Source organism: Podarcis raffonei, chromosome 10 (genome assembly GCF_027172205.1).
Source record: "Podarcis raffonei isolate rPodRaf1 chromosome 10, rPodRaf1.pri, whole genome shotgun sequence".
Classification (NCBI taxonomy): Eukaryota; Metazoa; Chordata; class Lepidosauria; order Squamata; family Lacertidae; genus Podarcis; species Podarcis raffonei.
Window position 1 is genome coordinate 30,882,088 of NC_070611.1, and position 27,900 is coordinate 30,909,987.

Consider the following 27,900-nt stretch of genomic DNA (forward strand, 5'->3'; position numbering starts at 1 on the left):
CTTTTGAGAATTTCTTGTGCACGTGAAGAGGGTTGGTCGACGGCTTGCAGGAGATCCATGCTTCAAAATGGCGTCTTGGGTACAGCCAGAAGCAAAGGAGCCACTTCTGCGTGGTGCTTTCCCACCCTGCAGAGACGCACGTGTGAATTCTGTGCAGAGACGCTGGTCGCTTGAGTGTTTCCCATGTAATTGGCATCCCACCAGGAAGGAGAGAGTTAGGAATGACCAACACAGTGGACCCTTCCACTGTACTCACACAAATGCGCTCCTTGTGGTGAAAGGCACGTGGGTGGTGCTGTGGTCTAAACCACTGAGCCTCTTGGGCTTGCCAATCTGAAGGTCGGCGGTTCGAATTCCCGCGACGGGGTGAGCTCCTGTTGCTTGGTCCCAGCTCCTGCCAACCTAGCAGTTCGAAAGCACACCAGTGCAAGTAGATAAATAGGTACTGCTGTGGCAGGAAGGTAAATGGCGTTTCCGTGCGCTCTGGTTTCCATCACAGTGTTCCATTGCACCAGAAGCAGTTTAGTCATGCTGGCCACATGACCTGGAAAGCTGTCTGTGGACAAACGCTGGCTCCCTCGGCCTGAAAGCGAGATGAGCACCACAATCCCATAGTCGCCTTTGACTGAACTTAACCGCCCAGGGGTCCTTTACCCTTTTTTTAAAAAAAATTCCTTGTGTACTTCCAGATGCACTCCTTGTGGTGCATCTTAAAGACTCACTTGATTCAAGCCAGTGGGCTCGATCCAGCTAAGTCAGTTGAACTCTGATCCCATAGAAATCAACAGAATGAGTTCATTCCACTGCACTGCAGCATGATCACTCAATACTGTGTACCATTAAATGCTATGATTGTGTTTTTTTGTTTAGGTTTGGTGCTTTGACGATGGATGGTGGCCCAAGGAACGTGGATTGTATTTAGCTGGACATTTACCACGACACAATCTGAATTTGCACAGAAAGAGCGTTTATCCATTGAAAGAGTTTTCTGAACTTGGCATTCCCCCTCAGTATTTAATAAAAGCATGTAAATATGTACATAATGTATATAATAGAAAGTATATTTCTTTTGGTAACGTTACAAGTGGTCTTAACATTTGGAGTAACATCAGAACTTTCCCCCGTGTGAAATAATGACGGCTGCATATTGTGGTGAGCACATTGACGCAATGCATTTGCTTCAAATGCTGTCCTTGCCTGTTTACTTGTGAATGTTGCTAGAGAAACTGGTCTTGGAAAACCCCTACTTCATTTTTGTCAAGGAGATTGGGCTTCCCCTTAAGTCACCTGGATGCACAGTATCTCCTTTATGGTCCTCTGAAATTGTTTCCTGCTGTCTTTCATTGTGAGCAGATGTCTCTTACAAAGTACAAAAAAAGAGACAGGGAAAAGTGTGATTACCTCTTGAAAAAGTATCTCTCTTAACTAATGGTCAAGGAAATATTTTTGAGTTTGTAATCATGTTCAGTTTGAGTATATATAATCTGCCAGATTTAAAAGCACATATAAATTGAATCTTCTGTTTGCTAAATCAGCAGGTGACGGAAAAGCTGTAACATGTTTGCTAGCATAGAGTGTGTCTCAAAATCAGTGAACCTTGTTAATTAATTCTTACTGGCATTTTTTAAAAAATCCAAACAATATACAATTTCAAAAGTAGCATTTACTTTCTTACATGCTAAACATTGAGTCTGGTGTGGACCATATACTGCTTCTTAATCTTTGTCAGTTCTACTAAAGTAGGAGAATTCTTTCTTTTTTTTATTAAAGCTGTTCTGAAGCGTTTGACACTGAGGTAAAACATTGGCACAGGTGTTTATGCAGTTGCCTTGGAAAAGGGGATCCCTGAAGAGTTGGCACTTTCCTCACTCACTGAAAGTGCCTTGGCCCAGTTTTGGGGAATCTTCCTTACAGCTCATCAACCTCATTCAGCACAGAGGCCCAAAATTTAGTTCAGCATTTGATAAGCTATCATGGGGAGGAGGTAGTAGAGAAGTGAGCTTCTGCTAGCTTCCTTACACTGTCTCTTAAACATTTTTAATTCAACATACATGCACACATACAAAAACAATCTAATTCAGTCTTACTGACTTTAGTGGAACTTATTTTCCAACGTGTCTAGAAAGTAAGGCTGTTGTTCTCAGCCAGAGTATTCTGGATAAGTTCTAGGAGAGACCTGATTGATCTGAGACTATTCTAGATTTCTGTGGATTGAGGCCTTCGTAGGATACTTCATTTCTTTTAATCAAATTTCTAATCAACTCTACCTTCTGTCTCCTCCATTCTGACATGCCAAAATAGAAATAAAAATCATCTGTCTCTACATAGTCTCAAATGGATAAAGAAATATTATTTCACTCTTGCAGCTCTTATTTTCATTACCAAGTTTCCAATAACCTAGTTGGAAGGACTACTGAAATCATAGGTAGTAAATCTATGTGAAATTTTGCTGCCTTATTGTATGTAAATGTCTATTCTGAAATGTTGAGATTATATTTCTGTAATGTGTTTACTTTATGCTATCGTTTTCTGTTTTACAGAATCATCATTTTGCATAATCGTGTTTATAACATAATTTTTGAAGGGAGGAAATGGAGAAGGGTCGATTTTTCTTCCATATACTGAAACCAGTTTTAAACGAATAGTGTAAATCATGGATGACAGCCTTTTATGTTGCTGAAGGCACTTCTGCCACATTCTCCCATCCCTTCAGAGTTCCTTCCTTTCTATTAGTTTCATTTTATTTTATTTTTAAGGATTTTGCTATCTTTCTGTGAAGTTTCAGAATAACGGGGAGGGGCAGTGTTTTATTTGATTAAAATACTTTTTTTAAAGCTTTTCTTCTGGGCTTTTTTTGGGGGGGGGGGTTCTCCCAGGTGCCCAAGAACAAATTGATAGCTTTCTATCATATATGTTTATGTGCATACGGCACACTAAAATAAGAAACACCTTTATAGGACTGAGAATTCTAATCTGTGGTAGCCATGGTGAAAATTGAAGCAGTACAGTCTATTCTGGATTAATCTACATTGCTTTTGTCTCTGCCCCCGCTTACAGGCCCCAACAGATTACATTACAGGGTACGCAGCACTCAAGAGAAAAAAGGTCCTGTTCCCCCTTGCTCCATGTAAATTATTAAGATAAGTTGTAAACAATATGACATATACCAGCTTGCTTTTCTGTAGTGTTCAATATTTTGCATTGTGTTTTCATATTAATTTGTAGAGGGAACTCTACCATTCTTAGTCTGTATAGTAACTCTATCGGCAGCGGCTGTGGGTCTTGCGAAAATTCTCTTCAAATCAATGTACCACAAGTTAGGCAGCAGCATGAGAAATAAATCTCTTTTCACACTTCTAATTCATTGTCCTTGATATGATGAATTGCTGATCTTGGTACGTAAGCCATGTACATCATTGGACTTCAAGACTGGATACTCACAGTGTTATAGAACATTGTTAAGAGTGTGTGAAAGATAATGGGTTGAAAGAAATAATTAAAAAAACAACAAGGTATGAGCAGGACGCTGAAGTTGGTTGCTAGTTCCCAGTTCCTTATTTGGTTGAAAGTTTGAAACACTGAAAAAAGAAGAAAAGTTAATATGTTCTGAACTCCGAAGTAAAGTATGTCTCTGAATTGCAAAATAATATTTGGGATACCCTTCATGATATATAGGGACGCAGGTGGCGCTGTGGTCTAAACCACAGAGCCTAGGGCTTGCTGATCAGAAGGTCAGCGGTTCAAATTTCTGTGACGCGTGAGCTCCCGCTGCTCGGTCCCTGCTCCTGCCCACCTAGCAGTTTGAAAGCACGTCAAAGTGCAAGTAGATAAATAGGTACCGCTCTGGCGTGAAGGTAAACGGCGTTTCCGTGTGCTGCTCTGGTTCGCCAGAAGCGGCTTAGTCATGCTGGCCACATGACCCGGAAGCTGTATGCAGGCTCCCTCGGCCAGTAAAGCGAGATGAGCGCCGCAACCCTAGAGTCGTCCGCAACTGGACCTAATAGTCAGGAGTCCCTTTACCTTTACCTTTTACATGATACATATCTCCATGATCAGAGGACACACTCCTTTGAGCCCAACAGTAAATTTCTTCAGTCAACAACATGCTTGTGAAATGCTCATAAATATGTGATTACATCATGCAACCATTTTTTTAAAAAAACAGGTAACTGGAGGTGGCCACTGCAAAATATGTCTATTTCCACCACAAATCATACACTGATACAACCATGAAAATGTCCTCTACAAGATGCCATTGAAATCTCACCTGGCCTAGAGCTGGCACATGGCACTATGAAACACATTTATGCAGATCAGCAATAGCCAAAATATGGGGGTGAGAGGAACTGGGGTTGCCCACTCCAATATTGCTTTGTACTACCACATATCATGCACCCGTGTTCAGGAGAGTGTCCTCTACAGGATTGCATGAGATCCCATACAGTCTAGGGCTTTCTTTGGGTGCAAGGCCCAGTCAGGCATTCCTGTGCATACCAACAATGGTCAAATATGAAGGCGGAAATTTCAATGTAAGCGGGGCCCCACACCAAAATATGGCTTAAAGGTAAACGGACCCCTGACCGTTAGGTCCAGTCGCGGACGACACGGGTTGCGGCGCTCATCTCGCTTTATTGGCCGAGGGAGCTGGCGTACAGCTTCCGGGTCATGTGGCCAGCATGACTTAGCCGCTTCTGGCGAACCAAAGCAGCACATGGAAACACCGTTTACCTTCCCGCCAGAGCATAACCTATTTACTTGCACTTTGATGTGCTTTCGAACTGCTAGGTTGGCAGGAGCAGGGACCGAGCAACGGGAGCTCACCCCGTCGCAGGGATTCAAACTGCCGATGTTCTGATCAGCAAGCCCTAGGCTCTATGGTTTAACCCACAGCGCCACCCACTTAGGTCACCACAAATAATAAAACCATGCATCTGATAGGGCAGCGTTTCTCAACTGAGGGCCACGTGGCTCCCTGAGGGGGCCCAGGATGTTCCACAGGTGAAAATCACTTAAATGGCACAAGACTAGAGGGCCACAGAGGAAAGTGAGGAGTGAAGAAAACACAGAAGTGACCTAGAAAATAAAACAACCAAATTGCATTCCATTTTCTGATACTTGTTCTTTAGTCTCACAGCTACAATATGACTGAAACTAGCGTTTGTCCTTAACAAGTCTTGGGAACAAGTTCGCCTACATTTTTTAACTCTCCAATTCCATCACAGAAATTCCAGTCCTTTGTGTTTCCAATATTCTGCAAAGAAACAAAGGGATAGCCAGTGTTTTAAGTTATCACTGAAAAAGTATTTTTAAAAAAGGTGTACATTTCATTTTTAGTTTAAAATAATGAATTTAAAATATAAGAAGACACCTTTTCTAGATAAGACTAAAGACCCATCAAGTCTATTATCCTGCTTTCACAGTGTGTAGAGTATGGATCCAGCCAAGAATTAAAATCTTAATTGAATAAACAACACATGAAGATACATCACTCAGGGTATTATGGGACATACTCAGCATCTTAAATCATGATGGGATTCTAAGAAGTTTATGAGTTTAATAAACAATCTAGCTGTTGAGATACAAAACACCCTAACTTTTATTATGTTTTCAGTGGTCCTTGGCTTCCCAGTTGCATTAAAATACTTTGCTCCGACATTCCGTCTGGCTTCCATGGAATATAGTGAAAACTAGGAAACAGTATTTCTGTTGGATATCTGTCTCTTATATTCAAACAGACACAGACAAAAGAATATCTGTGGAAATGTTTGCTTTATCTTCTAGGACACATTGAAGCAGGAAATACAATCTATCAAGATTCAGACTGGAAAAAGGCAGTAAGTTAAAAATATCTGAAAGTGGGGGTCTAAATATCTTACATGTTTTAGTATGGAGGAGTGAAACATAAATATCTCCTGAAACATCAGTACTATGCACTGTGTTACACAAATGTTTTTAAGTCATTTTACAATTTTGATGCAACATCTTTGTTCCTATAACGTTTTGTGTGCTGTTGTATCTGGATTTAGCCAAGAAAATGTCAACTTAAACGAGATAGCTGGAGGCAATAAACTCTAAACAGCAGCAAATGTAAAAAATATGGGCATCCTTTTCAATTGGACACTGTTTTGTTTAATGAGAACAGTGTAATTATCTAAAAGCACAATGAAAATATAAGCATCACTGCTGCACAGATTCATCATTCTTATCTATATATAAAAGCATGTCATTTATTTATAGACTTTCATTTTGAGGTGCCAAAAGTAAGCCACTATATATTTTATTCATTTGTTGGATTTCAGTGTCAGCAAAAGTGATTTGTTAGAGACGGAGCCTAAGACTGCATATTGGGAACTTTAGCATAGATACCAGCAGTACAGTTTAGAATCAGAAAAGGATTTATTTTCAAATAAACATGTTAGTAACAGAGCACCTCATTCTAAATAGTAACAATATCAAGGTATCTTTATAATTCATCACCCTCTTCATAAGATTGTGGGAGGAATGCTCTATTGATTTGATTATCGAATTTCTGTAAGGAAAACACCTGTTTAATGTTGGGATCATATATAACCTGGGAAAAATACTACAGGAAATGGTTTTTTAAACAGCATTTTTGTAAAGATACTGATGAATTCCTCTCACTGTACTGCCATACAGTTTGGTTATAGTAATGTGACCGTATATAAAGATAGAGATCTCTAGTTTACTAAATGTAGATGAGAGGATTTAGGACCAACAGGTGGCCTTGAGACATGCTGGCTGAGGTTCTATTCACGGCGATCTTATGGGGTTGTGGGTATTTGAGGCTTTTTCCTTCCTTCCTGCACTTCTGTGCAGTTACCTCAAGAGCAGTCGGCTGACTTTAGCTATGGCAATAAGAAACGACTTCAACAAAACCATTAGAAGGATAGCACAGTTTTTTTATTGGTTCCCCAAATCACTGGGTAGCTCAAGGAGGAGAAAAATCAAGCTTCTTTGCACATCTTCTGGTAAGTTTATCCTTTCCTCTTCTCTGGAATGAACTTAAATTGAGAAGTCATGTATTCTTAACAAAACTAAAACCCTTTCTCCCGCAGTTTTGTGATGGGTGTTGTCGCAGAAAGAAATTAGTCTGTGTCAAGATGCTTGAAGCACATCTAAGGGTCTGAGCAGGCCTACTAGAATTTTTACTCTTCGAACCAGCACATTTCCATTGATAGATAGATAATAAACAGCTTAATATTTTTTAAAAAATCTAAGCAGTGTTCAACATGAACACTGTAACAATTTCATTAAAACAAAAATACAACAGTAAAGCTGTAGCATGAAAGCATATTAAAAAACCGGGTTCAGCAAATTTATACAGAGAAAAATGGACTGATCTTATGGATTAGTGAAAGCCTGGGCAAAAAGATATACTTATTTACAAGATGTCTGAAGTTGTTGCTTCACATATGGCAGAGAGAGAAAAAGAGAAGAGCTCCTCATTGAGTTTGAATGGAGACTTGAAAGCTGTTCTTTAGGGAACACTTGTCCCAAGCAGCAGTGGGTACATGGGCTCGTCGTGCTCCTGTCTGAATTCTGATCATATGCATTATTTTGAGATATATTCTTAGAATATTGCTTTGGTGGATTAAGGCCATCTGCTCTAGCATTCAGCTTCACATGGCAGCCAGCAAGATTCCTCTGGAAGCTAATAAGGAAGGACGGAAGGAAGGAAGGAAGGAAGGAAGGAAGGAAGGAAGGAAGGGAGATATCTTCCAGCATCTTGGAACCAGGGATACATTGCTTCTACAAGCAATGGCTATTCCCGAGTTTGCCTAATCCTTTACTTGATCCATCTAAGTTTGTGGCTACCACCCCATCTTTTGCGAGTCAATATCATTCATTATGCATTTGGTCAACATAGCCTGTCCTGAACCCACCGCCAGGTGACCCCAGGTGCTGTCATGAGAGAAGGAGAGAAATGCCTTCCTCACCATGTTTTACACATTGTTAATAATTTTAGAAAACCCATTTATTTATGTATAAACGTATATCAAGCCCAAAGGAGCCCAGAGTGGGAAACACATCAGCATTAAAGCAAGAATAATTAAAAACAGCACAGCGATGCATTCAAAACATTCACAAACGACGACATACTTTCGCAGCTAGTAATTTCAAAGTTGCAGGAGCAGAAAGGCTCAGTCATCAAATGCCTGGGTAAACAGGAATGTTTTCAAATTCTTTCTGACAGTTCATAAAGAAAAGTACAGATGCCCTTCACCGAGGGGGGCAGGATTCGAAAAATGGGGAGCAGCCACCAAGAAGGCCCTGTCTTGGGTCAATGCCAACCAAGGGACACCAACAGCAGTAGCACCAACAGGGCCTCCAATGGCAATCGTAGAGCCTGAGTTGGTTGATATTGGGGAAGGCACTCTTTTAGGCTTTGCACGCTAGTAATAACACTTTCATTTGTGGTAGCTCCCTGGCAGCCACTGCAGTGCTTTCAGGACCAGTGATACATGCTTCTATCAGGCTGATCCACTTATCTGTCTAGCAGCTGCATTGTGTGCTAGCTCAAGCCTCTGGACCATCTTAAAGGGCAGCCCCAGGGAGATCACATTGCAGCAATCCAGGCAGGAGGTCACCAGAGCACAGACAACTGAGGCCAGACTATCCCAGTCCAGGAATGGCAAAATATTCCTAGCCACAAAAGCAGCTTAAGATTCCAGTGACAAGTTAGAATCCAGGACTACTCCCAAACTACAAACCTATTCCTTCAGCAACATCTCCCAGAACAGGCCCCCCTAATTCCTGGACATGGGAACAGCCCATTCACAGCACCTCCATTTTATCAGGATTCAGCCTCAGTGTCTTGGCCCCTGTCCAGCCCATCACTTCTTCCAGACAGTGGTCCAACACTTTCTCCGCCTCTCCTGATTCTGATGGAATGGAAAAACCAAGTTGTTTGTCACCAGAGTTTAAGAATTTACTGGATTCATATCTTCTCCCCTCCTGCCCACAGCGTCAAGCAATTTCTCCCACTATGAAATGGCACTCCATGTATGAAGTATTATGCCACACCCTAAGTAGTAGTAGTTGTTGTTGTTATTCCTGGGCTGCCCCAACCACTCTAGGTGGCTCCCAACAAAATATTAAAATCGCAGTAAAAGCTACGGGATAAGGATAACTGTGACTTTAAGGATGAATGGGAACCTTATCTGAAGACGCAACAAAGCGAACTGGACTCCTTGGCAGGTTTTGAATAAACATTCACAATTTTTTTACTGATAATAATCAGCTAAACAGTTTGAGGATCTATACAACTTTGTAACATGCAGAAAACAGCATTATTAGAGAAACCAAAGACTGGAACTGAGGGAAGTCGGGGGGTGGGGGTTCTGTGGGGGAGGGGGAGGGGGAGGGAGGAAAAATGGGGGGGATAAGGATGATATGTTTTTGGATAATATATCTTGTTATAATTTTGAATAAAAATAAATAAATAAAAATCGCAGTAAAACATTAAAAAATTCCCTGAACAGGGCTGACCTCAGATGTCTTCTAAAAGTCAAATAGTTATCTCTTTGACATCTGCTGGGAGGGCGTTCCACAGGGCAGGGGTCACTATCGAGAAGGCTCTCTGCCCAATTCCCTATAGCTTCACATCTCACAGTGAGGGGAGGCCCTCAGAGCTGGGCATCAGTATTCAGGCAGGATGGTGGAGGTGGAGCCTCATGGCTCAGGCCCACGGCTCACCCAGTCCAGTGTCCTGTTCTCACAGTGGCCAATGAGACAACATCCATTTCTGACAGGGTTTCTGCAAAACACGCCACTGTGGCGCAGTCCCAGAGCTCTTTTCCACTAAGAAACCCAACTAGAAATGTGTTAATTGCCACCTTTCAGAGAGAAAATCTGAAGTGTCAAAGTGTGAGGCTACCTTCGGTGTGTGATTCTCTCCCTAAGCAGACATGAACATTTTTCCAAGACTGCGCCGATGCAGTATTTTTCTATCTAGCTTTTCTGTTTGTTGCTCTGAACACAGTCAACGCAGGTGGGACCTGCAATGTTACAGTGTCTCCCCCATCCACTGGGTATTCTTGTTCCAGGTCTCCAGATAGCTGCAAGCCTTGAAGTGCTGTTCAGGTCTCTGGAGGGCAGGGAGATACTGAGGAGAGGAGGGAAAGTGCACCCTCTTTTTCTTTCCCAGCTCTGAGCCCTCCCCCTGTTTTGCTATCTAGAGATATAGTGTCAGAGGACTCAGGTTTGGGGCTGGCTGACAGTTCTGAACCTGGACCTTTTAATCACTATTGTGTGTCTGTGTTTGCCCTTGCAATTTATTTTGTTTACAGGAATACTGCAGGTTTCACAGAGACCATTGGGGCTTTATATCTCCTAAGAGTCACATGGGAAATAAATTATTTTAGCAAACCTGTTAAACCCGATTGCCAGTCTAAGACGTGCTTCAGACCCATTTTAATAAACAGAATTCAGCAAGGGATGCCGCTTTGTTGTTGTGATGCTGTACACTCAGCACTAGGGGTCAGTAAATAATCACTGAAGTAAATATACTAAAACCCACAGCAGAGTGATATCTGAGACAATCCAAAATGTGCCAAGCTTTCAAAACCTATTTGACCATAACTTCACCACAAGTCTGATTCAAGCACATACAGAGAAATATGGAGCAATGAGAATTCTGCCTTAAGTCTTTGAAAGGTTTTCCCCATTGCTACTGGAATATCCTACTGGTAACATAGCATGGTATTGTTGCTGTTGTTACCATCATCATCATTAGTCATTTATTGAATTTATATGCTGTGGCTTGTAAAGGAGCCCAGCATGGAGTAAGAGATGTAAAAAACAGGGGTGGTAGAGATTATGTAGGCAAAAACAGTATCAGATAGTATTATTAGGTAATGTCGTCAAGCCCTGGCCTACCTGGCAGCAAGTCAGTTTGTCAGGTCCCCAGTCCAGGGTCAATCCACATATCCAAAGTCCAAAGCACAGTCCATAACAGTCCAGGAGCATCCAAGCTGAGGTCCATCCACATGGGCACTTTAGCAGACACAGCACCTCATCTCTGCTTCCTTTTGGTACTTTGCATGCAGATTGCAGCATCTGGGCTTGATGAGGCAGGTGTCCCTCACCTGTCTACTCCAGCTGAGGAATCACACACCTCCTCCCAGAGCTAGTGGCCAGCTAGGGAGCTGGTTTGTGGGCCCTTGCCTGCCCTAGCCTCCTAAAGCTTCTGTTCCACTGCTCCCTACGCCTCAGAGCATGCCATGTTTGTGGAGATAGGGGCCCCTCTGGTGGTGGGTCCTGCTGCTCTGGTTCCTGTGCACTGGACCCCCATCTCCTTGTCATCCTCCATCACCCATGAGTACTTCCTACACCAACCTCTCCTCCCCGTTCCCAGCTTGTGTCCTTGTGTGTCCCAGTCCCAGCTACACCGCACACTGGGATACTCTTCCTCCTCCTCCCAGTTGTCCTGCTAGTTTATCACAGGTAAATTTCAAATCATTAAAAAGATGAGATATTCTAGAATCCAGATCCTAAAGAGACATTCTGTATTCTAAATAGATATTTAAAAATCCCCCCCAAGTACAAAACTGTATACATTCATATGCAAATACGTTTTTCCCAATGGATTATTATAATCTCACTTTACTTTTTCTAACCATAAAAAAAATGTATGCATCTTAATCTGAAGGCATTCCTATACAGTGGTACCTCGGGTTAAGTACTTAATTCGTTCCGGAGGTCCATACTTAACCTGAAACTGTTCTTAACCTGAAGCACCACTTTAGCTAATGGGGCCTCCCGCTGCTGCCACGCCGCTGGAGCCCAATTTCTGTTCTTATCCTGAAGCAAAGTTCTTAACCTGAAGCACTATTTCTGGCTTAGTGGAGTGTGTAACCCGAAGTGTATGTAACTGAAGCGTATGTAACCCAAGGTACCACTGTACTGTAGAAACTGAAAGCTGGCATAATAGATTCTTTTGCGATTCTCAATGTCGTCATCTCCTCTGAGTTTTCTTGAGAGACAAATTCCATTCAAGACTGCAGTGCTATCTTCACTTGCCTGAAAATTTGCCCCATTGACACAGTGGGCCTTCTGACTAAGCATGTATAGGGTTGCATTGTAAGGCTGCAACCAATGCATGTGTGTGTGTGTATGTATGTGTAAGTAAATCTTACTGACATCAGTGTGAATTGCTTCTGAGTAAATGTGCAGAGGTTGAGACTGCACATTTCAAATACAGGTGCCTTGATCATCCTTCTAGACTGGATCCTGGGCATACAAGATGAAGGTTTGAGGGTCACTCACAAAGGGTCAGTGTGTGGGGGGTCATTGGCACCATACTCACACTACCAAAATGCCTGCATTGCCGAATATGATTGATGCTGTCACCTCCCCATTGTGAAATATGTGACTGAATCTAGGCACCCCTTTTTGTCTGCTCCAACCAGTGACAAGCCTAGCCAGAAATTACAGCACCAGTCACGTTTCATGAAGGTGGCAAAGCCTTCCATGATTGTTGGGGCACAGAGTTGTCTAGCTGAGCAGCAGATATAACATGGCTTCAGATATAACATGTGAGAGCCAGTGTGGTGTAGTGGTTAAGAGCAGTAGTCTCGTAATCTGGTGAACCGGGTTCGCTTCCCCGCTCCTCCACATGCAGCTGCTGGGTGACCTTGGGCTAGTCACACTTCTTTGAAGTCTCTCAGCCCCACTCACCTCACAGAGTGTTTGTTGTGGGGGAGGAAGGGAAAGGAGATTGTTAGCCGCTTTGAGACTCCTGAAGGGGAGTGAAAGGCGGGATATCAAATCCAAACTCCTCCTCCTCCTCCTCCTCCTCTTCTTCTTCTTCTTCTTCAGATGAAATGTTATTCAAGAGAGATATAAGAAAGGGGCACTGCCTAAACCAAATCCAATGTGCTTGTCCCTGTTTTGGTTCTGTTCAGACTTTAGCCTCCATTTACAAATGTTTATTTGAAAGTCAAATCAGCTAATTCAAATCAAGGTTTCGGTGTGTAGGGCTACAAAGGCTGAAAAATAAGTCTGGCAGAATATGGAAACTTCTCTTGAGCAGCAGCAGCAGCAGTCTGGTTGTTTTATGAGATCCAGCACAGCTCAATTATCTGCGTCTGCTTGTAGAGCATCTGTTAATCTGCTTGCCTACGCAGCCTTGTAGATGCTCTGTGATGGGAACAGCCATATACAAACTATCCAGCAAAATCAAGCTTGAGGTGAAGAAAAAGCAGAGAGCAGGTAGGTGGCAACTTAACACCGTGAAAGGATCAGACTGTTCCTGCAAGCAGAATATAAGGAACTACCATGAACGCAAGTAATTTGTATGTTTTTCAGCTGCAAGCGTTATGCTAGTTCTCCTTGGATTCTAGTATATATATATATATATATATATATATATATATATATAAGGTCCATGGGGTCACGAAGAGTCGGACATGACTAAACGATTAAACAACAACAAGACAAATTTAATCTGCCCTAGGGCAGAATCGAAAGTAATGTTTTGTCATGCAGCCCTTCATCGTTTGAAAATGGAAAGCTTAAAATATTGTTTTGTATCTATTTCTCATGTATTTTTCAGATGTGTTTTTAGAAACAAGCCAATACTGTAAATAAATAGCGAACTGATTTGTTATGTGCAGCACCAGCTGAATTGCTGAGGGAAAACTTTAATCTGATCAGAATGCCTTTATAAATATTTGGTAAAATTTTAGTGACACCATCATGAGCCTGTGCTATCCTCCAGATCAGCATCTTTCAGATGTTACCAGGAAAAGAACAATGAGAAATTAAGACTGGACAAAGCTTGATTTCAGAAGCAAATAATTTTTGTATTAGATTGATAAGTACTCCAGGAGTGGGCAGAGTAATTCTTTAAAGGCTTTCACACACAGCTATCTTTTTCTCAGCTTAATGGTCTCTGTGGTTCTAGTACAGGCCTATACAATGTAGGTCCTGCAATGTGTATTTTGTTCACTCTCTGCCTTCTTATAGCTTCATCAAATACACTTTGCTGCCGTTCCTCATCCTGGCAAAAACACTGTAGACTTGCTCAAGCTCCTAACAAATGGGAATGGGGTAGAAGAATACCTGCATCACTAACTGTGCATTGTTCCCACTCTCAGGGCCCAGCTGCAATTGCCAGGCCAAGCAGCAGCGGAGAATGGGGTGGGGGTTATTGGGACTGCAAAGACTCTTAATGTAGCTCCCAGTTCAACCCTGATTGCTCCCCACTTGCTATTTAAAATGGAAATAAATAGTAGCAATCAATACCACACAATGAATTTAATGTAACATGTGGTTTGGCCCTTATTTGATTCAGAGGCATATGGTAGAACTTCTCCAGTCTGTTGTAGCCATTTTTGTGGCCCACCTGTATCTAAGATTTCCATCACTGGTGTGAATTTGTTTGAGAGAGAAAATTTTGTCCACTGTTGCCAGTAAACACAGTGGAAAACAACTACTGAAACTTTGAACACAAAGCATAAATTGGATTTATACAAGTTGGGTTTTTTTTTTTAAAAAAGTTGTGTTTCTAGGGTGTTTTTTATGACAGCAGTCATAAGGAGTACTGGCTTTGCTATTTTTGCCGTCCATGGCAGCCATTTTGTACTGGCACCCACAGACCTTTCCCCCCCCAAAAAAAAACACAGTGCTCTTTAAAAGGAAGAAATTATTAGCCTCTTATGTGAACAACTTCAAAGATACTCAGATTGAGATTATGGTGAGAATAAAAACAGCCATAGCAACACCAGTTTCCTAATGTGATTAGCTACCCTGTCTTTGCATAATGTTTAACCAAATCACAGCTTTCTAATTTGACTTCCCAAAACGTGTCAGCTCAAATGATAAAAATAAATGAGTACAAAATAAATGGGATGCCTTACAGTGGTTATTCACCATCTCCAACTATCATTACACTGTTTGTGATCTTGCTCTGCCCCAGGCAACAATGAAGACCACATGTATAGGCTGGTGTATTTCTACTGCTTCAAAAAGTCACTGTCCTAAAGGGCTTTTCTTTTCCTCAGGTTGGGCAGCCTCAGCATGATTTTCAGTTTCCACATGACTGGGAGTTTCAGTTGGTTGTGGCCTAGTCTATATCCTTCTTGCCATAATATTTAAAACAGCCCAGTTCCGTTGAGCCAAATGTACATGCCTTAAACCTCTTGATATTTTCCTTACAAAATGCCTTGAAACCTTCAAGGCTGCCTCTAGCTTACCTTTATTGTTCCTATTCCCTCCCAGCAACTTCAGATCACAAGAAATCTTATATTGGTAACTGACACATTGCCTGCAAGAATGGCATCTGGGTCCCCCCACAACAATTTATTTACAGGCACAAGCCTCTGGCAAGACCCCAAAATTTTGTAAAACTGTAATCATAAGGTTGCATTATTGTCCTATCCTGACCTTAGCAAGAGGACCATGGGGCGTAAGGTAGACTGGTCCTTTCAGCACCATAGAAAGCTCCAAGTGAGCTAAGTGTTCCCACACAGTCTAGGACTGGACTAAATACTTTTATGCCTCCAGAACCAGTTCTATGCCTCTTCCTTGAGGAGCAGAAGGCCTTAAAGGGGCAGGTCTCTGACTTGGAGCCTATAATTCCTCCTCGTCTTAGACTACTCTCTCCAAACTTATCACCTATGCTGACCAGACAACATGAGGCTGTGGGTCCATAGCATGAAGAGAGCTGGTTCTTCAAGGGATGTGGACTCTAAGGATGCAGACCCAATTCAAGGGTTTCTGGGTCAAGGGTCCCCAATCTAATAGGATTTGGCACTGGCTTAATTATGATGCTGGGGCCTAGACTGGTTAAGGCTGTTCTGTGTCCAGTGTTGCTGGTCCAACATAATTGGCTGCCCCTCACTCTTCAGAATCAGAGCACAGGCTGTTGTTCAGGATAGGAATCTTGACAATTCTATGAATTCAAAGCAACATGAACAGCACTGTTTTCTAAATCGTGTCATGCCTTTTATGTTTCAGATTGCAAATACACATGCCATTCTCACTGTCAAGACTTGGTACATCTGGACTATACGCAGAATGGAAAACTGATGGAATGCGGCTCCAGACATGACACTGATGATGGGCAGGTAATGAATTTTATTCTCATATCATAAAGGGCACCTGCCTTCAAATCAAACAGTGCTTCTATAAGGGAGTCATAGGGACCCACGGTTTATAGGTTGTGTTCTTAGGTGAATACAGAGGATCATGTGTCAACAAATTAGGCATTAATACCTTAAAGAAAACATTTAAGGTAAATGTAACACAGATAGAAGTCAAGAAGTTGACCCAGCTGATAAAGAAAAAGCTAGAACCTTACCAGTCATGTTTGATTTTCCAGCGCAGAAGGGTAGAGGTGCATTTGTGATTTTTCAAACTCTGCTAATTGTACCTAACTACAAAGGACAAAGGGACACAGGTGGCGCTGTGGGTTAAACCACAGAGCCTAGGACTTGCTGATCAGAAGGTTGGTGGTTCGAATCCCCGTGACGGGGTGAGCTCCCATTGCTCTGTCCCAGCTCCTGCCAACCTAGCAGTTCGAAAGCAAGTCAAAGTGCAATTAGATAAATAGGTACCGCTCCGGCGGGAAGGTAAACGGCGTTTCCGTGCACTGCTCTGGTTCACCAGAAGCGGCTTAGTCATGCTGGCCACATGACCCGGAAGCTGTATGCTGGCTTCCTTGGCCAATAAAGCGAGATGAGTGCCGCAACCCCAGAGTTGGCCACGACTGGACCTAATGGTCAGGGGTCCCTTTACCTTTACAAAGGACAAATCGTCAGTGTTTTGTTTTGTTTTGTTTTTTGCAACAATCACAAGACACTTTCAAATATCAAATTCAAAATATTTAACCACTGTATAACCACGATTAGTTGTATTTCCCCAAATCAACGGGTATGTTATCCTTTTTAAAAAAATTTAAACAGATCTTGTCTCAACTGCAACTCAACTCAACTCAACTCAAGAGCCATTCATCTTTGTGCAGTTTTTTTCATTTTGTATCCAACCTGGGCCAACTTTCTAATATATTAAAAATATAATATTGCAGATCTTCTAATGATCTCCCAACCAGGCTACTCATAAAAGCCATAGTTGCTTCCCTTCAGTTACTAGAGCAGCATTAGGTGCCCCCAAATCTCCTGAGTTTTATGCTGGGGTGTGCGTTGTTTTTATTTCTTGTTATGCAGACCCAAGCAAATCAATGTGCTAAAATGTTCAGATGAACTTCTAATATTGTATGAACTATGACTGGTCCCCAGACAAGCATGGCACAGTCCTAGAGCTATGCTGGCAAAATTCATTATAAATTCAGCTTGTATTTACATTCCAAATTTCCCACTACCATCATTCAAAGGTTTTATTTATAATACGTGTGGGGTTTCCCCCGCATGAAAATGCTAAAGGGTGTGAGCTGTGCACAATGCACAAATGCTACATTTCATGTGGTTTGGCCTTGTTCTGTGGCGGGTGAAAGCCGTCTCTCTCTTCTGTCCCTACTCTGGCTTGTATGCACTCAATAGAGCCATTAACAGCTGGGAATAAACTTATGGGCATGGCTTTGGGCAGAGCTGGAATGCTGTCAAATAATTAGGGTGAATTGTGCCATATGAATGGAAGGCCTTTCTTATTAACTTACCAAATAATAATGTCTTCTTAAAACGTGCCACACTGGCCACTAAGGAATTACTAATGCATTTTTTTAAAAAGAAAAGCTTCTTACACTTTTGTCATGCATTCTTATTATGTATCATTTAGCATGAAACTGCAGCTAAAATATGTAGTGTCACTGAGTAATTGAAACTGAAGAATACCAATGATATGTTCCATGAAGATATCCATCTTTTTTTGGCCTTAGATGTATAATATTAATATTCTGTACATGGTCTATGTATGTATAGACAATGTATCTGGCTATTATAAGATTTCCTGGTGCATCTTAAAATAGCTTATTGCATAGTTCTCCCCTTCAGCTGCTTCTTCCTTTACAAAACCCACCCTTCTAAAGTCCTCCTTTCACATGAATATACATTTCAAAGGCACCCACGCTCATCCCCTGCTAAAAAAAGGCTCAGGTTTCCTAGAAGAGTCAGTTAGAAGTTTTGACATGGCAGGTGCAATTTTTGTGCCTCTGTAGAATGGACTCAGGTGACTGTACACCGTCTGCAATGATGGTACGACAGTATGGTATTACCATAGCATAAGAACAATGGTGTGTCTTCCTGATCATCCATCATGGATAGACCTCAAGCGTCATTGTACAAAATGCATTTCCTAGGACACTCAGAATGGACACAATCTGGGCATTTCATTAGCAAACAGCTGTCAATGAAAGGCAAGATGACACCATTCTGGACACCTCCAGAGAGCCTTTTCGTTTTGCATTCTTGATTATTTGTGCTCATGATGGTATCACCACCCAGTTTTCTGTACTGTTTGTGCCTGCAAAAGTTATGGGGTAGGAAAATTGCTTCATTTCTCTAATCGGTGTACGTCCCCTAGCTTCCTGCTGAAACCCAAATCCTTTCATACCACAAAAAATGTTCCAGTGAGGTTTCGTTCCACAATAATGCAGGTAACATTGGGGAAACATCATGGAACAACTAATAGAATAGAATGGCGTATGTATGGCCAGTCCAGTATAAATCCACAACTGATGCACTATTATTGTGTCAAGGACATGTTGGAGAATACGCCTGCAGAAAACCACCAGACTGGAGGGCCTTTATAATCTCCAAGGATTTACGTGCTGAAGCTATGCTAAAGAACTGTTTTCTTGAGAAGGTTTTGGTGTCTATGAACTATTTTAGAGTAAGAACAGAGTCTGAACATGTGCCGAGGGACCCACATTTTGACTCATTTGAAATGTTCGTGTGTTTTTGCATTATCCACCTTAAAGTATTATAAATAGGGGAGATTATTTTCACCCATGGAATGAGCAGGAGCACCTTAAAATAGATAGATAGATGATAGATAGATGATAGATGATGATAGATAGATAGATAGATAGATAGATAGATAGATAGATAGATGATAGATGATAGATAGATGATAGATAGATAGATAGATAGATAGATAGATGATAGATAGATGATAGATAGATATAGATAGATGATAGATAGATAGATAGATAGATAGATAGATAGATAGTTAGATAGATAGATAGATGATAGATAGATAGATGATAGATAGATAGATAGATAGATGATAGATAGATAGATAGATGATAGATGATAGATGATAGATGATAGATAGATAGATAGATGATAGATAGATAGATAGATAGATAGATAGATAGATAGATGATAGATATAGATATTGCTTGTTGAAAAGTACGATTTGTGGGAAATTAACATTTTGCTCTGTGCTGAGGTCATTGTTTGGATACTGTGCTTGTCAGCTTAGCAGCTGTTGGGAACCCGTTAGGGAAAGTTTGCCAATGTTTTTTTTTTGACCCACTGTAACAGGTGCTGATCATTCATTCCACACTAGATACAAGGAAAGGGAGTGGGAATATGGAAGATGCCTTTTTCTTTCACAATACATTTTTGGAGCCTAAGGTATTAGGGCTGACTTGCTTGGAAAAAAAACTCTGCATATGTGAGCTCTCACAGATAGTGCTGAAGTAGGTCTGGATATTCCTCATACATACCCCAAAACATACTCCTCATACGACTTTGTTTCTTCACTTTACAATCTCAAATTTGGTTGCTCTTTGAAAACCTCTTTTTTTTAATTCCTTCTTTCTTGAAACCAAAAGGACATACAGTTCTACTTTCCCCCACCGCTTAGGATGATTTAGAAGTAAGTAAGGGGTGCGGGTGGTGCTGTGGGTTAAACCACAGAGCCTAGGACTTGTTGATCAGAAGGTCAGCGGTTCGAATCCCCACGACGGGGTGATCTCCCGTTGCTCGGTCCCAGCTCCTGCTAACCTAGCAGTTCAAAAGCATGTCAAATTACAAGTAGATAAATAGGTACCGCTCCGGCGGGAAGGTAAACGGCGTTTCCATGTGCTGCTCTAGTTCGCCAAAAGCAGCTTAGTCATGCTGGCCACATGACCTGGAAGCTGTACGCCGGCTCCCTTGGCCAATAAAGCGAGATGAGCGCCGCAACCCCAGAGTCGGCCACGACCGGACCTAATGGTCAGGGGTCCCTTTACCTTTATCTTTAAGTTGCTATGAGGGTCCCTGGACTGAAAAGCAGGATATAAATGCTTTAATAAGTAATAAAAATGTCATCTCTTAAGTGAAACATCTATTGTGGCCAGAATTTGGAGATGGATGCTTTCCTCTCATGCTGACAGCCAGCATTCTGAAAGCAGATCTTGCTTTCCTCTCCATACCCAGAAGGATGGGTTTGCTGACAGCTGGCCTGGACGATTTGGAGAAAGTTGAGCTTGGCTCTCCATGCCCTATTGAAGCCTTAAGAATTGTTGGCATCTGCCCATCCCATTGTCAGCATTTTATGGAAAGAGTCTAATAGGTTAGGTTACAGCAGCTTGTGCAAAAGGAACATTTCCTGATAATTCAACACTCTGTGTTGCACTTGCATTTCCCTTAACACGTCTGCAGTTCTTGCTAGAATCTTAACTACTGTACTGCGTTTCAAAAATAAATAGAAAATCTCTCTAGCTACAGCCACGTGTGTCCCGTCCAGTATGTAGATAAATCTGCAATCCTATGTCCACTTACCTGAGAGTAAGCCCCACTGAATATTGCTGCTGAGTAAATACTACAGTCGTACCTCAGAAGTCGAACACCTTGCGAGTTGAACGTTTTGGCTCCTGAGTGCCACAAACCCGAAAGTGAGTGTTCCGGTTTGTGAACGTTCTTTGGAACCCAAATGTCCAACGTGGGTTCTGCAGCTTCCAATTGGCTGCAGGAGCTTCCTGCTGCCAATCAGAAGCCATGCCTTAGTTTCCAAATGTTTTGAAAGTTGAAAGCACTTCTGGAACGGATTCTGTTCAGCTTCTGAGGTACAACTGTACATGCATTCTTGTACTTAAATCAATCAAATAATAATAATAATTCTAAATCAAGGATTATTTATGGAGAAATGGTTGAAGGGGCCCCTGATCCCTTCTGGGATATTTAAAAGAAATGCTTTTTAATTATCATCATAATCTAGGTCTGTTTCCTGAGTATTCTGCTTTAATATTTAAATATTTCCTAACCCTTGCACCTGTTTTAAAACAAATGTACATATAAAATAACATGTCTGGGTATCCTTGCCTAAAGAAAAAAGATTTTAGCAGGTGCTGGGGGGGGGATATGGCAAAAGCATGCTGCAGTATTATGTTTAATTTCTCAGTAATTGATAACTCTACTTACTTCTGGAAGGTGAGTGCAAATGGCACTGAAATGTGGTGGTAAGTTTTGGGAGTGAGAGGGCTAATAACAAACATGTAAATCAAATGCTGAAAAACCGGAACCTAAATACAAGTAGCAATGATGATTAGACCACATTACTATATGAAGTACATTACACATTTTAAAATAAATGCCTACTCCTTGAAAAACAAGATGTCTGACTATGGGCCAGTCCAGTTGCTATCAGATACACGGATTCATTGTCCCTGAAATCTTTTCTGCAGGCAGTGATTGTTTCCCACCACAAGATGGCTGTCGTTTTGGGGTTTATCAAATCCCAAAGGTTGGCAAAAGAAAGGAACTGTTTTTAGCAACAGCTCTTTATAGTTAGATCTGGCATGTTCATTATAGCTGCTACTTCCAGCAATTATCTCCCTGTGACACTCTTTCTCCAATTGCCCTTTTTGTGAAAATGCCCTACTCATATTTTGTTTTGGAAATTTATTCGTTTGCAGACTGCTTTGCATTACTAAACTTAAATGTGGTGCAATGACAGAATCTCCTCAGACCTTTGTATGGCTGTTCCATGTTGGAGATTATTCATAGTTTGTATGATAGATGTGTTTGCTGTGTGAGCAACATGCATTGAGCCACATAGAGTAGGGCTGGGGAAGCTGTGGTCCTCTTGACATTGGCCCCATCTGCATTATATATTTAAAGCAGTGTCATATCACAGCTAGGGCTTCTCCCAGAGCTTCCTGGAAGCTGTAGATTGTGTGCTGAGAATTTTTAGGAGATCGACAGCTCCTTAACAAACCACCGTTCCCAGGATTCTTTGGGGGGAAACGCAGATATTTAAAGTGGTATGGTACTGCTCAGAATGTATAGTATATATAATAAAAGTTGGAAGGGACCCTGAGGGATCATCAAGTTCAGCCACCTGCAATGCAGGAATATGCAGGTGTCCCATACAAGGATTGAACCTGCAACCTTGGTGTTATCAGCACCATGCTCTAATCAACTGTGCTATCAGTCCCAGCCAGCACATGTGGTAGTCAGGTGATGATCAGAATTGTAGCCCAACAACATATGATGAGGCACAGGTTCCCTTCCTGTGCCATAAAGTGTGAATGTGTGAGGCAACTCTCTATATATGTGAGGAAACACAGTGGACGTATGCCAGAGAGCCACAGGTGCTGTGATTGTCTGTTATGCAGTGTGATTCATCATTTAGTTTTGCAGTCAATGTCCACTTTCTGGATTAAAAAAACCCAGAAGGTGTGGCATGTCTTACTCTAAGCCTATAGTTGAAGGCATCAAATACACAACATTGACAATACTTTCCTTTGTTATTTGTGCAGTTATCACCGTGATTATTCTGTATGTGACTTCTCTCTTGCACTTTGGTTTGTGATATAACTATGAGAAGCTCTTGAGTAAGGCAGCTGCTGAAAGAGTTTTAGGATCAGCATCCCGTGTCATAATTACACCGAGCTAAATAAGAGGTAGAATTAACTCTGGAGGTGAATACACAAACCAGCATGTAGCAACAACTTCCCTGTTAACCAACAGAAACCACTATAAGCAAGATCTTTAATCAAAGTTAAGGGCTTCAGGCAGTTGAGCCCTTACTTGGCTTAATATTGCGTGTCAAACATTTGACGCAGCTGCTTAAGGGAATTTCCAGGCAACTAGATGTGTCACTTTTCACATGCCTTTCAGGGGGTTATTCATCAAAAATATAGGTATAATGTCAGATGCTCCCCCCCTTGACTTTCTTCTGTGTTGGAGCTTAAGGTAGCACAAGTCTCCCAGGTGGTTCTCCATCCAGACTCCTAAATTTTTTTTAGGGACAGTAAAAAGTCCTCTCCCCACTTCACAGGAAATTTAGTATGGACCTAGGTTTTTCACTGCCCCTGGAAGTTAAGAGCACATTTCAGTATTATGTATCGGGCTGTCAGGTGGCAATCCTAGACTAAACCAACAACATCTAGCTGACTAGCTACACCTAGTTCTAAACGTAGGTTAGGCTTTGTTAGGCTAGCCAAGCTCACTTTGGACATTGGGTGGAATACCAGGAGATAGGGTAGAATCCAACATCATTTTAATTTTATTATTTATTACATTTATATCCCACCTTTATCTTCCAAGGATCTCAAGGTGGTGTACATGGTTCTCTCTGTTTCATCCTCACAACACCCCTGTGAGGTAGGTTAGTCTAAGAGATGGTGACTGGCCCAATGTCACCCAGTCAGCTTCATGGCTGAGTGGGGATTTGAACCCTGCTCTCGCAGGACCTGGTCCAACACTGAGATTGTTTGGTCAGTGCAAGTATTTCCATTTGACAGATAGAACCATCTCCCCTCTCCTTCCCTGCTGTTCTGGAGGTTCTCCAAAGCTATATTTGGGTGAGGCATTGGGGTAGAAAGAGGGGGGAAGCCCCATTACACTAGTGTGAGTTTTTGTTCTGGCTTCCACTAGTGCACCAGGGTAAGGTAAAAGGTAAAAGGACCCCTGGACAGTTAAGTCCAGTCAAAGGCGACTATGGGGTGCAGCGCTCATCCTGCTTTCAGGCCGAGGGAGCCAGCGTTTGTCCACAGACAGCGTTCCAGGTCATGTGGCCAGCATGACTAAACCACTTCTGGTGCAACGGGACACTGTGACGGAAGCCAGAGCGCACGGAAACGCCGTTTATCTTCCCGTCACAGCGGTACCTGTTTATCTATTTGTACTGGTGTGCTTTTGAACTGCTAGGTTGGCAGAAGCTGGGACAGAGCAATGGGAGCTCACTCCACTGCAGGGATTTGAACCGACAATCTTCTGACTGGCAAGCCCAAGAGGCTCAGTGGTTTAGACCACAGCGCCACCCATGTCCCAGGGTAACTGAATGTGGCCCATGGACATTAAATTTGGTTATTTCAACTGTATGGTAAGGAGCAGAAGAGATCCTGAAGCAGAAGTTCAAAACAAAGTAGCTTTGGCAGTGCACAGTTTGTGTTCTACCTGCTGTGATTGTGACAAGCCTCTGCATAGTTAATGGAGTAAAATATGGGTGAAAAGGATAGCCCTGAAGAGAGTGTTAACAAGCTTAACTTACATGCTTCTCAAGCTACAGGCATTGACCCTGAGCTTTGTTGATTTGGTCTGATCCAAACCATCTGCACTCAAAACAATTAAAAGCCTCCACATCTAAGAGTTTCCTGTTGAAACACAGAGAGTGGCTGTTAGTTAATATATTCCAGAATGGTACAGTAGTTGTGTCAGTCTGTAGCAGTAATGGCAGCAATGGGTTTTGTGGCACCTTCAGGGTGAATGGATTCTTGTGGTGGACGTATTTGTGGTCTAGAACTCAATTTATCCATTTGACAAGTATTATATGCGTGCGCGCGCGCGCACACACACACACAGTGAAATGTAAACAGTGAGGCTATATAAAATTATAAAGATAGTAGTAGATCTGTGACATTTCCTAGTGTGACCAGTTGTATTTCCTCCCAGAGGCATGCACAGAAGTACCACCTAAGAGAACAACCATATTGTGCCTGAGGAGCATTGAGCTGTTTTGTTCCAGCCATCACATCCACAGCCCTGACACTTGCACCTGACACGGCAGAAGGTGGAGAGGCAGTACTGTAAATCCACTTTTTTTTTTTTGCTGTGCCAGCTCCATGCTCCTTAATAAATGCCTGCTTTTTCTTTTCATCACTTGCCAAGTAGTTACCCCTTGCAGCATGAAACTGACATGTTTGATTTTATCAGAAAAGGTAAATTCGTTGTAAGACTTGTAGGCGTATTTAGCCAGCTGCTTCAGTTTCCAGTATAGCATATCTGCCGTGTATTTACAGTACATTTCCATTTTCTTCTTAGCTGTTCAACACACTTCAAATGTGCAGTTCAAATGGAGTGCATCCATGACCAAGTTTGGGGAAAATACTGGATAACAATGTTGGCAAAGGTATCTGAAGAAGTGTGTATGCACATGAAAGCTTATACCCAGAACAAACTTAGTTGGTCTCTAAGGTGATACTGTAGGGACGCGGGTGGCGCTGTGGGTTAAACCACAGAGCCTAGGACTTGCCTATCAGAAGGTTGGCAATTCGAATCCCCACAACGGGGTGAGCTCCCGTTCCTCGGTCCCTACTCCTGCCAACCTAGCAGTTCGAAAGCACGTAAAAAGTGCAAGTAGATAAATAGGTACCGCTCCGGCGGAAAGGTAAACGGCGTTTCCCTGCACTGCTCTGGTTCGCCAGAAGCAGCTTAGTCATGCTGGCCACATGACCCGGAAGCTGTACTCCGGCTCCCTCGGCCAGTAAAGCGAGATGAGCGCCGCAACCCCAGAGTCGGCCACGACTGGACCTAATAATGGTCAGGGGTCCTTTACTTAAGGTGCTACTGGACAATTTTTTAATGTTGACAAATGTGAGCTGAGAAACACCTTCAGAGTATTTCGTTTTGACTGCTGAGGTTCTCACGCAGACACATATATCCTTGCTGAAAATAAGCACTTGAAAGGAGGATTACAATCTGATTCTTTTTCCGCACTTGGCTCTTGAAGCTTTCTCTTTTGAAGATGCTCTTTGCTTGTATTGATTTTCCATTTGATGGCTATCTTTTCAGCCTTTTTGTTCTCTGCCCCTCATCCTTTTATGGGAGTCAAGTAGGAATCTGAGCCATGTGTTCCAACCAGCCAACAGTTAACATATTCATTTATCTGTTCAGTTTATTGACTTATTCACAGTATTTATATACCACTTTCTGGTGGATTTTAAAAGTTGTTTACTTAAGATTATTAGAACAATAAACATCAGTATATTTTTTTTAAGTCACCACAGAATGAAAAACACAATTTGTTTATTAAAAAAACTCTGTTACTGCTTCTTCTCCACTCTCTTTGGGAAAAGATGGTCGTTCAGTTGCCTCTGAGGTGACAGTTGGGTGGGGAGGAGCCAATTTAGGTATCTGTGGTGATGGCCACACCATTGGATTGGTGTGGATATTTTTTTCAAACATTACATCTCAGTCTTTTGTAATTACATATTTTACATTCCAATATTATAAATTGGGGGGCAGGGGCAGTAATAGCCAATCTTGCTGACATTATTTGACATTCACGTAAGCTTGAACAGGAAAAAGAATGGAGCTTCCCTCTTTCATAGAGACCTTTCTGGTCTGATTTTCTGATGGCTCCCTCTTCACGTCGAGTCGCTTGTTTCAAGACAGATGCTGGGAATCAAATTGCAATTGCAGTGCAATAACAGGCTGGAATTCTCTTGGTGCTTGCAGGCATGCTGAGATTCCACGTTTGGGGTGCTATATTTAAACCACAAAGTATTATAGTTGTGTTTTTATTGCTGCAAGTCTTTTTATTTTATTTTACATGCCATTAGTGAGTGGGGCGGGAGCTGGAAAGCCCCCTTTAAGTTCACTCCACTACCAAATAAAGTTCACTAGAATAGAATTTATTGTAGAGAGGTTTATGGATTTGTACTATGGAAAGAAGGAAGCTAAGGAAGGATGCATTTTTTACCACTAAATAATCCCATTCTTCCTGCCATGGAATAGAACTAACAATTGAGGAAAAACTCTTGGCACATTCTCAAGGTGCTCTGCCAACACAAGCTCTTTTGTAAGATGTAAAAGATTTTACATTCGAACATGCCTATTTTTATTGAATTTATTATTTATTAAAATATGTATTACCTGCCATTTTATGCAAAAGCTCCTCACCATGGCCCAATGAGTAAGAGCAAAGCACTAGGTATTCTTGGGCATCAGGAATCCCATATATTTAAAAAGGGGGGCAGCACCTCTCCCTTTTCTTCCCTATCCTTATATTGTGCTCAGCACTAATGTCTCATAGGAATTGTAACTGATCTGTAGAAAAGACTTTACAACCTGAAAAAAGAGACAATGCACATACTTTTGTAAACCAAGAAAATCTTTAATAAAAATTATTTTTTAAAGAGGGGGGAGGCAGCAGTGATACTAATGTAGAATAGAATGTCCCTATTTTCATCTGAGGATTGTTGGAGGGTATGTAGCTAAACATAAATATGTGTGACATGTTTAAGTCAGATTGGTTCCAGCAGAACAGACCAGTATTTTATAGGAGGGAGGTTCTGGCTGCATGCATTCTTTTCTATGTGTGCCAATCACAGAGGAAAACTTTTTTCAGGCCTGTTGCTATCTGTCTTAACGCAAAGAGATTGCTGAATATAAAATTAGGCTATCTATTTTCATCTAACAGATGTCGGAGGCTATGGGAAGACTTGATGATTGTCTCTCAGGTCAAAAGTGGTCCCAGTTTGTAGAGGATTGAAAGAATTATCTCTAGGCAAGGACAAACCAACAGACAGGGTCGAGTCAGCAGTTGCTAGGATATATTCTCCTGACAGAGGAAGGGCATTGCTTATCTGAGGTAGCCAGCTGCTATGACTAGGAGCTAAGCCATCTATGAGTGTACCTTGAGTCAGTGAGCAGGTTTCCTTTAACCATCATATAAGTATATTTCTAAGTTAGAGCCATGATCTTTTTACAAACAAAATTAATTATTGTGAAACTTGAGGGCTGTTTTTAACTGTGTAAGCAAACC

The 27,900-nt window shown here is 41.8% G+C and overlaps 2 protein-coding genes across 2 annotated transcripts in view; both read left to right on the forward strand.

Annotated features, from left to right (window-relative positions):
* The window catches only part of TBK1 (TANK binding kinase 1), a 31,409-nt gene extending 28,049 nt beyond the window's left edge, over positions 1–3,360 (forward strand). Inside the window, exon 21 of the mRNA XM_053405553.1 lies at positions 871–3,360. Within this exon, the coding sequence (XP_053261528.1) occupies positions 871–922 (52 nt within the window). The 3' untranslated portion in view covers positions 923–3,360. The remainder of the gene's footprint in view (positions 1–870) is intronic.
* A 3,417-nt stretch (positions 3,361–6,777) lies between these two features.
* Positions 6,778–27,900, forward strand: part of RASSF3 (Ras association domain family member 3) — a 52,246-nt gene continuing 31,123 nt past the window's right edge. Inside the window, exons 1-2 of the mRNA XM_053405064.1 lie at positions 6,778–6,989; positions 15,982–16,091. Coding sequence (XP_053261039.1) covers positions 6,785–6,989; positions 15,982–16,091 — 315 coding nt within the window. The 5' untranslated portion in view covers positions 6,778–6,784. The remainder of the gene's footprint in view (positions 6,990–15,981; positions 16,092–27,900) is intronic.